The sequence below is a fragment of the Capsella rubella genome, unplaced genomic scaffold (genome assembly GCF_000375325.1).
Source record: "Capsella rubella cultivar Monte Gargano unplaced genomic scaffold, Caprub1_0 scaffold_5, whole genome shotgun sequence".
In the NCBI taxonomy this organism is placed as follows: domain Eukaryota; kingdom Viridiplantae; phylum Streptophyta; class Magnoliopsida; order Brassicales; family Brassicaceae; genus Capsella; species Capsella rubella.
This window is the reverse complement of record NW_006238919.1, coordinates 6,223,483-6,233,747: the sequence shown is the minus strand read 5'-3', so window position 1 is coordinate 6,233,747 and position 10,265 is coordinate 6,223,483. Positions and strand designations below refer to the sequence as shown.

Sequence of the window (10,265 nt, the reverse complement as noted above, 5' to 3'; positions counted from 1 at the left end):
CTTCATTTTTCATAAATGTTTATTAGTTATCTTCTGATTCTTAGATGTTTTGCTAAAAACAACCCTTTATCATGCAAAGAAACAATTTTAAAAATAAAAAATAAAATTATCTTTTTTAATGGCGTTTTAATTGATAATACAAAACTTACCAATTTATTTGAAAATCATCGTACATGACATATTTTTCTCAGTATAATATTGAGTTTATAAACATCATCGTCCACGACATATTTTTCTCATTATTACGTATTCTAAATCTGTCATGATTTTAATAGTCACCTTAAATATTTTTATAAGGCCTAAAACCTGCCGTCGGACTCAAGTCTTGCGTAAAACTTCCCAAACTTAAAGGGTCACTCGGTCGACCGTAGCTCCACTAGTATAAATTCATTCATTTATGTATTAGGTGTCTTTTCAAATTCTTAAAACAAAAAAAAAGTATTATTTTGTATTTCGATAGAAGTGATAAGAATAAAATTAAGATGCTTATATTTATGTTTTTAATAATGATTATTAATTTAATTTAAAAGGAAATCAAACTAAATAAACTAAATATTTATATTCTTTGATCAACGGCCAAAATATGCACTTGAAGTCATTTATATATAATAACTCAACTCATATGCCTCACATATGTATTGTTTAGAGAAAAAACTTGAAAATCTTACAAAACAAGAAGAGTGTTTGCAAAAACAAAAGTTTAAACTTTGAAGAGAGATTTGATCAAAGACATTTAACTTCTCGAAGATGAGAAAAATATGGTGAAATGATCTTGCAATTTTCTGGAAAACTAAATGTTCAAACCTGTTTTGGTAATTTTTTAGCTAACGTATAACGTATGAAATGTCTATATCATGTCAATATATAATTCAATTTTGGTCTGTTCCAAACAAAGATTTGTTTTTGGTTAACATGATTTAGTTTTTTTTTTTTTTGTAGAATTGATCAAAACTACGTCAACCCCTATTGAGAAAAAAGCAAACACCATGTCTATTCTTTTTAAGTGTTCGACGTTTTCATATTTTGTTGATTCTTTCTAGTGATTCTTGCATTTTTACTAAGGAATAGTTATTTTTAACCAGAAACATGACCTAATTTATTGCAAAATCAATTTTATTTTTGTACTATTGATTGATATTAAAACTTGTTTATCTCATTATTTTATTTGTTAGGCTATATTAAATATATTTTTGGTATTAATTGAATAAGAACAGAGAGAATTAATTAAATAAATTTATGGTTATATATTTTAATTTTGTATGCAGATTAATTTTGTTTATTTTGTACATCACTCTTATTTGTTTATTTGATAACGAATTTTTTATACTTTTATTCAAAAAACAAAAACAAATATGGACAACGAGGCAAATCCTAAAATGCATGGCTGATGGCTCCCTTCGTCGCCACCTACCCACTCCTATACAAAAAGATCTCTCCCACCTACCTCCTCCTCACTTCTCATTTCGCCATTCTTCTTTACTTCTCCTAAATAAAATTATAACTTTTTTTCGAAATTACAACAGAGGAATAAAATAGTAAATGATAACTATATATTCCATGTTTAAAAATCTATAATCTATAAACTGATCTATTTTGCTTAGCTAATGAAAATGACTTATTATGAGATGGCAAAAGAAATGCAACGAGACAAAATATAACTACCACACCCGTCTGATTCATACACGCCACTTCTTATGTCTGCGTAACGCTAAATTATGGGGAAATAATAATAATGTACGTGTAATTTTTGTGATCATAAAAACACTGCCAAATATTTATTTATATGATCAAAAATGACAACATGGTGATGTTAAGATTTATATATTAAATCTTTCAAATATTTTGGACCATTGATTAATTCATCTCCGACCATTGATTCATCTCCCACCAAACCCCAAATAAGTTTTTCTTTTCTCTCCTACCATCATCATATAATCGTTCTCCCACCTGAAAATAGTTTCTTGACTGTTATAAAATAACATTTTTAAAGATAATATCCTAGTTAATGTTTCAGGTAAATTCGTGATCGTAGATGTTATATATAATCTCGTTTTGGTTAGTACATTAACTAGTCTTTTTTAAAATACATTTTAGATGTTTAGTTTGGAGTTTTGTTTAAAATCCTCCTAGTTGGTAATTAACAAAAATGTTTGGTGGAAGACTCTTTATATGGTTAGCTAGACTGTGAATTCATACGGATCTGTAACAAGTTTTTATAGCCAGACCTAACTTTCTATAAAGTTAGCACAAGTCATTGTTTTCGACTATTGTTATTTTTCTCCAAAAAAAAAATAATAATACTATATCTAAATAAAGATTTATAAAAACTGCAACAGACTACAATGTTTCACTGGTCCCAAATCTGTTTGTAATAGAACCTTGTTTTTAATTATTGTATTTCTTTTATTTCAAGTCTCTCTAGCTAGATCATTCGAAATGATCGCCTCTGTTCATAGCTTCCGAGTTACATTTCCATACAGTTGTAACTAAAAAATGAATTAGAAAATTCAAGTTTCGCCATTCGAAGAGTTAGTACACTCTCGTTACTCACCAAGAACTAGAGGTGGAAATATAAAATGCATGTGGGTATTACAATATTAGAACAGGTAGGTTTCTTGAAAATTATATATATTGCCAATTTCCTTGTGACTTACCTAGAAATATCAGACGACGAAACTCGTTGATTTGTTTTAGACAAACAAACGTTGAACACTTGGGTTCACACACGTGACCTTGACTTTTCTCGAGCAACTCTCTTGAATATTTCACTGAATATTCTATAATGATATCTTTTAACTTACATATAATGGAGGCTAGCTTATATATTTTATGAATAGTTAATAGAACTTTGGGTCTTTCGTTAGCAGAGTTGATCATTCAAACTTTTCTTCGCATTCACCTTGGTTGGTCATTAGACTTTTTGGTCATGTAGAGATTGTTTCACGTTTATATATATAGTTGTTGAACTTAGTTTAGTAAGAACTTTGGTCAACAGTGAACTGGCATGCATGTAGATGAAGTCTTCACAGAAAAAATATAGTAAAATATAATGATAAATAAACAAATTTTAAATGGTATGAAGCCTTCAATTAATATATCTCAAATTCCTAATGATTAAAACATAATTAGAAAAATCAACATATACTAATTACTAAATACTAATAACGTTGGTTAAACAAAAATAAGAACATGTAATCAGATTTTCTAAAATGCATTAATTCTTTGATTTTCTTGATTAAAAAACGAGTGTTACAAAATAAAATTAAGGAACTCTTCAATAAAATTTGTTTTCTCCATTAAGTAAGAGAGATCTTGTATTATAGTAACAGACAAATAAAACAATTTGTTTTCTCCTAATCACCACGTGAGTAACGAGCTCTACATTTACGATTTAATTTTAGTATATACTAGTACATTTTTTCACAACAACCCAAAAAATAAAAACATAATAATTCAATAAATTTATTGGTTTTGTTTTAGGCGATGGGGTCATGCTTCTTCGGTGGATGTCATGGACCATGGTGTCATATCCATGGGGTAACTTCCCAGCACTCTTAAGAACGACGTGTACTCTTGAACCTCCGATAGCGCGTTCTGTGCACGCGGCTCCGCCATCGACGCTTCAAAATCTACGTAAAACATATACTCAAAGTTCTTGGCCGTGCCAAAGCTCCCGTCGCCAACGACCCTGAGGGGACGGTTGTGGTGCGGCCGGGACTCGATCTTGGTCAGGCTAATGTCTCTGAAAGCAAAGGCTGAGAGGACTTTGAAGAGAACGCTTGTTCCTTTGTGTTCTTGTGCAGCAAAGACTATGCTCGTCTTGAAAGGCCGGTCCGTGCGTGGGATGATAGGCTCACGCGCTAGCATTAGGAAGCGCGTGACGTTCCCGGGATCGTCTTGGATCCCGTCTGCTAATATCTGGAGATTGTAGAGCTCGGCAGCGCGTGCGCTTGCAACAGCTGCCGTGTCGTGGAGGTTGTTAGCTGCGATGTATTCTGCAGCTGCAGCTGTGTCGTGGAAAGCTTCACGCGCCGCGTGTGGTGTAAGGACGTCTAGGGAGTGTTCTGTCTGAGCCAAGGCTTGCGGGTGAGAAATCACCCGCGAGACGCAAGCTGTCCTGACTCCTGGGAGTGCGAGGAGGCAATGGTGAACGGGAATTTGAACTTCCCCGACGATGTGGAGACGGTGACGGAGGAGAAGATCGTAGTTCCGATGTATCGAACCACCGAGTGAGTTCTCCACCGGAAGCACAGCTCTATCAGCGATCCAAAGCTCCACCGCCTGAAAAGCAACGTCGAACTGGTCACAAGGAATGGCGTCACAGTTCGGATAAGCTTTTCCGGCGGCTGCTTCCGAGTACGCGCCGGGAACTCCTTGGTAAGCTACACGGAGACTAGAACCATGCAACGGTGCCGGAGATAAATCAGTAATCGTCAAAGGCTGAACCGGAGCTAATTTCACATTAGTCGACTCAACCGGAACAATACCAAGATTGACGGAGCCGTTCGTGTGACCATTAACGGCGGCGATTTTATCGGCTAAACCGCCGGAACTTTCAACGGAAGCAACTTTGCTAGACAAAATAGCACATGAGCTTTGCCAATCAGATCGACTCACGGAGACGCCGTTAGGGAAACTAAAAGACTCCGACTTATAACCGCACGTAACAGCCACGCGCTTTGGAACCGCGTGGGTGAAACGTTGGTTTTTAGCTGTCGGAAGAGATGATCGGAACTTGAGATCACACGACGACGTAGCTGCTTGCATGGTTTAGTAATGATGGTATGACAAAAATCAAAAACGGCGGCGTATTGAAAGATTTATAGAGTTTGAGAAGCTTGAGTTCTTTCGTTGAGAGAGAAGCTCAAAGCTGAGAGAAAAGGGAGAAGTGAGATGGTCTTATATATATACACACGAGAATAAGTTTTGTATTTTTTTGTAAAATGAGTCTTGACGTTTTGTAATTTGGTGTAATCCTTCACCTACCACCTTCCATGTAATTTCTATAAATTTTATTTTATTATTCTGAAAGCTTTAGTTTGAAAGTAAAAAGAAACTATAAAATGTAAAATAATAATACTGTTTATCAAAATATATTATATTGTTAGTTTACGTGAAAGCGATATTAATCTTCATAGTTCTTTTTTACCATGGTTTTGTATTATATTGTTGGCTTATCACGTCCATAGATTTGTTCTTAATTTCATTGGTATTACTATAGTAGTGGATTTTTTTTCTTTCAAATGATATAAATTTTCTTACGAAAATGTATATGTTTTTTTTTTTTAAATGTATATGTTTTGATAAAATATATATAATATAAGACATTTGAAGTAATAGGCCTAAAGTCTCATTTGTCTTATGTGGAATGTATATGTCCACGAATAATAACAAGGGTTAGCTCACCTTTTTTTACTTTGACACGATCGTCAATATGTGAGTGCATGCGCAGACCATAATGGACACATATACTACATATAGTAAACAACAACTTTGTATATATTCTGAAGTTGTAGGTCAATTACATTTTTGAATATGTGTATCACTTATTTGTTCGATTTAGCTAAGATAACTCCATTAAAGATGCCCTTATGATCAATCATTTCCGATTATAGTATGAGTTTTATTTGATTGGTAACATAATTTTTTTGGATATTGAATCGGTTTACTCATTTTAGTATCCCTAGTTTCTAGTAATTAATCTAATGGTAGATGAAATAATTGGTTGAAGCGTGTGGTTTTAATACATGCGCAGTAAGAAGTTAAAACGAAAATTTTTAAGACTTGCTTAAAAACATATGGTTCACAACCTTCGGTTTATCAAACACGTGGTGGGGTTTTCTAAATTTTGTTTCATGTACAAGTGTACTTCTTTTAAAAGATGGTTTTCAAAAAATTTAGTGCAAAAATTGTTACTCTTTAATTAACCTTACAACTAAAAGAAAATTAATTTTTGTATTTGAGTATATATACAAAATAGGGTTATTATAGTGTAATTTGTATAAAAAACATTATTGTAGGGCGTAAATGATAACATTATAAATATATTCAACGAGATTCATCAATTCCACAGTTACCATTTGCATACAACTAAATTCAGCTAGATTCAACGGCTTTTTCAACAGCCGATAACATGTGTATATTCATTCGGGTAAAAATTCAGATAATAGCGAAAATTTTGGATATCAAAAATTACACCAATAGTGCTTAATTTTGTACTATACTATAATGCTTTTTTAAAATTATTTTTCTTAATAATATTTTGACAAAGCTTTTATATTAATTACTCACATAATTTTAATAATTCAAAATAGAAAATGGAAATAATTCAATTTTGTTAATTTATTTTGGAAAAAGTAACAAAAATTAAGCTAAACTAATTAATCAATATTACCATTTTAAAATGTAAAAAATAAGCCAGGTACAGTCATATTCCTCATTTACCATTTAAACCTTATGTTTTGTACAATATAAACGTACAAGTACATTGACTTAAACTTAAAAATATTTAATAGAAAGATATAGTAATAATATAATATGTAGAAAATACTCTAGTTTAACCATTAGTAAGTTGACAAAAGAAAAAATATTTCGCCCATAAAAAAAACAAATAAAAAAAAAGTCATTTGTATAAACAAAATTAAATTACAGTTCATCAAGGTGTAACAAAACAAAAATTTCAGTGTCGTGAAAAACCAAAATATTCAAAACGTAATAGATAAAAAAAACCATAGATAGAAGAAGACCAGAATATAGAATAATACTAAACTGATTACCAATTTATACTCTTGACTGATTTAAGGTTTGACCTTATTAACTTGGAATCTTTTGTAAAGAAAAAAAAAGGTAAACAGAATTAAAAATCATTTAATATGTAGTCAAAATCCAAATTTGTTACTAAACCAATTCAGATTGATCACTTGCAAACTAACTTTATATAGAGATGTAGTACACAGCTTATAAATAGAACGTTACGATTCATCAGGTAAAGGTAAACGAAAAAGAGAATGGCAAAATGGAATGTGATAATGGTGATAATGTTGGTTGTAATTGCTGCAATAGGAGGAGGAGAAGCTAGACATATTCATGGTCATGGACATAGAAGGACTTGGATAGCTTGCTTTCGGTATTGTTCTCGTGATTGCAACGATTTTGATGGAAATTGCTTTGAACGTTGTAAGATCAAATGTGGTGGTCCTACCCCTCCAAATACCAATTCAAGGTAGATCTCTTTTGTTCATTGCGCCTTTGTTATTTAGCGATATATATGATCGTTAAAACGAACTAGACCGCTCCATACAATCATTTTCGCGATGTGATAAACTAATTCGAAAGGCTTACTTCTGTACCATTCCATGTTATGACATTTATACTTCACATGAGAGTTCTTGGTACGAATTAGCACTCATACATAGTTGCTTTATTTCAATTTTCAAGTATATGTTTTTGTACGTTGTTAGGGATTCACATGGGAAGAATTATACGTACAATGAGGAAACTGAGGTTCGAGGAAAGAAAGATTGATCAAAAGGGGACTCATGTAGAGACAATGACCATATCATATTTACTAAATCCCTAGTGTTCCTTTACTAAGTGTTATTTCGTGGAAGTTCAATAAAGAGACCATTCAAACATAGAGGCTTACTTTTCATAAAACAATATTATTTCCAAACAAAAGCAAACCAAATTATATTGGTCAAAGTGTCACAAAGGAAAATGTAATATTTGAAGAAGTGTTTGAATAATAATATACTTTACCTTTTCAAATATCAATTTTGTCTTTATGTATTAGTTATACTCTTGTAGTGAGAAATATCTTTTCATGGGGGAGATCTGAGGAGATAAGTCTTTCCTTAGTCACATTATTCTTAGACTTCCACAAGACTTTGAAACTTAGCTTGTATGTATTCACATTTGGTACATCCATCCGCGGCGATCTCCTTTAATCTAAGCTCTCTAGCGTCTATTGCGCGATGAGGTTATCGCAATCTCCCTGCTACTGGATTTGAAGCTCATTTTACCTTACTCTAAAAGAAACTATATGTATATGGCGTGTAGGACTGTCTATCCTGGTTAAGTTTACAATCGATGTTTATAGACCTATAGAGAATGGCAAAGAAAGTAAGAACATGGATGCATAATTCATAACTAGAATAAGGTCCCATTCACTCAAGCCAAAGCGCGAAGTTAAAGGAGTTAGATGAAACAATGACGAATACGGTTCTATTGGTCTTTACGTCTTTGTTAAGGGGCTACAAGCCAACAAGGTGACAACCATCTAGTAAAAACAGGGACTTTGGTGTGGTCTTTTGCACCAAATCAACACCCTACTCAGACAGATTGATCAATTGGGGTCTCCAAGTTGATAACATATGTCTCTTATAGCGTTTTCACAACGAATGGCACAACCACATCTTTCACCTCCCCATTTCTCTCAGACTATGTTACTGCTCCTCCCTCTACACAAACAAGTCCGACTAGCAAGTCATGGACTTGAATTATCAGCTATGTTTACCCAAATCTTAGCGTGGTCTACTAATCTTTTCCTCACACGTTATAGTCTATGGGATTTGGCGTAAACACAATAACAAAAATCACACACTCCCTTACAAAGACCTGCTACTCGGATCCTAAGACTAGTGGAAGAAAATATGAAGAACAAAGCTACCTCCTTTAGAGATCAAAACTAACTCTCTCTTACTCTAGTTCTTGGTTCTGCTTCTGCACATCTGTACCCTCCAACACAACAGCTTCCACCTCTTAATATCCACTTTAAATTGCCTGTTTTAGTATTCTAGCCACTCAAGGAACTGAACTGGTTCAGTTAGGTTTATGCTTTCGTATGAACTTCATAAACATAACAAAACAATCATAATCCACCAAAGGAGAAACCAGAGTTGTATGTAACCATGATAAACTCAAAATCATATTATCATTCATCTCTATTACAACACCAGATGTATATAACTCCTTTCCAAGCACCAGACATTGAAACAAACAACAACCATAGATTATATCCAAACTTGTGTTCCATAAGGAAACACAACACACAAATTTGTATCAAAGTATCTAATTTAGAAGCTATATGAGTGAAATTTACAAATTCAAAACCAGATGAGAAACAAACCCATTGACATAAGTAGAACAAGCTGTGTTTTACCAGATAAAGCTTGAGACTTTATTCCAAAGTTTACAACTTTATTCTCTGCAAAGAAACAGAGTAAAACAAAACATCAATAACACAGAGAGATAATCTCCATTGTAATAAAGTCAAGACTTAACTGCACTCTTTAGGATGACAGAGACATCTTAGAGCAACACCACAGTTACCATCAGGTCTCTCACAGGAGATGCATAAATCAGGTATGTGACCTTCGACTTCTATAGAAACCCTTGCTCTCAATTTCACTTCCTCTGTTTTGGAGACATGAGAGAGAAGACCAGTTGAGGTTTTGAAGTAGAGTTTTCCAGATCTGCAGGTTATGAGATTAGATGGGTTTGGGATTGGAGTGTTACCACAGTAGTATATGTCTTGTTCTTGTGGGTTTTGTGTGGAAGGTGAGAGAATTAGAAAGAAGAGGAGAAGCAAGAGGAGGATTTTGCTGGGGGTTTCTTGCATCTCTGTTTCTCTCCTCTGCTTTGTTGCTTGTGCTCTCAGTAATTTACAATGAGAGTGTGAGTTTTTTGGTAATCCAATTCCAAACCAAACAGAAGTTACATATAAAGTTAAAGTTCTTGAGGCTATTTTATTTTCTCTTAAAGAATTTCATTTTTTTTTTACTCCAAAAAGTAGAGAGTGTTATTTTCATATTTGAAGTTTTGAAGTTACAGTTCATCTTTCTATTTCGAAATCAAAGTTTTTTTTTCCATTATCTTTTAAATGTTATATGTTGATATTTGTGTTTAAACAAAAATATAAATAATAAGATATCTATCTATCAAATTAATTAAAGTTCAAAATAGCATATGTTAAATTTAAAGTATACAAAAAAATACAGAAACAGTACCTATTTGGCTTTTACATAACTTGTAAAACTCTTATTCATTAATCTAAGTCAGATGTAAAGAATAAAAACTTTGTGTGTGTGTGTGTGTGTTTTAGGCTTTTAGCATTAACATGTACATGAATATTTTACCCAGTATAAAATTCAAATCTTGATATAAATTTTTGCATAAGTTCTTTCATATATGAAACTTACTTTGAATCTCCAAATGGTGTTGTTTTTTTTTTTTGTCTTTACTATATAATTATTACGTCTCTCTTG

At 32.8% G+C, this 10,265-nt stretch overlaps 3 protein-coding genes across 3 annotated transcripts; 1 reads left to right on the top strand and 2 right to left on the bottom strand.

The window, feature by feature from the left end:
- Nucleotides 1-3,334: 3,334 nt before the first annotated feature.
- LOC17886053 (arogenate dehydratase 4, chloroplastic) lies at nucleotides 3,335-4,859 on the bottom strand. The gene has a single exon (XM_006292378.2). It carries the CDS (start codon nucleotides 4,765-4,767, stop codon nucleotides 3,490-3,492), a length of 1,278 nt encoding a protein of 425 aa, XP_006292440.1. The 5' UTR covers nucleotides 4,768-4,859; the 3' UTR covers nucleotides 3,335-3,489.
- Nucleotides 4,860-7,004: 2,145 nt separating this feature from the next.
- LOC17886331 lies at nucleotides 7,005-7,634 on the top strand. The gene is made up of 2 exons (XM_006290231.2): nucleotides 7,005-7,222; nucleotides 7,461-7,634. The coding sequence occupies exons 1-2, from the start codon at nucleotides 7,008-7,010 to the stop codon at nucleotides 7,522-7,524; spliced, it is 279 nt and encodes a 92-aa protein (XP_006290293.2). The 5' UTR covers nucleotides 7,005-7,007; the 3' UTR covers nucleotides 7,525-7,634.
- Nucleotides 7,635-9,001: 1,367 nt separating this feature from the next.
- LOC17886381 lies at nucleotides 9,002-9,667 on the bottom strand. Its single transcript, XM_006290319.2, has 2 exons — nucleotides 9,283-9,667; nucleotides 9,002-9,205 (listed from the first exon to the last, which is right to left on the bottom strand). The coding sequence occupies exons 1-2, from the start codon at nucleotides 9,617-9,619 to the stop codon at nucleotides 9,105-9,107; spliced, it is 438 nt and encodes a 145-aa protein (XP_006290381.2). The 5' UTR covers nucleotides 9,620-9,667; the 3' UTR covers nucleotides 9,002-9,104.
- Between the last annotated feature and the right edge of the window lie 598 nt (nucleotides 9,668-10,265).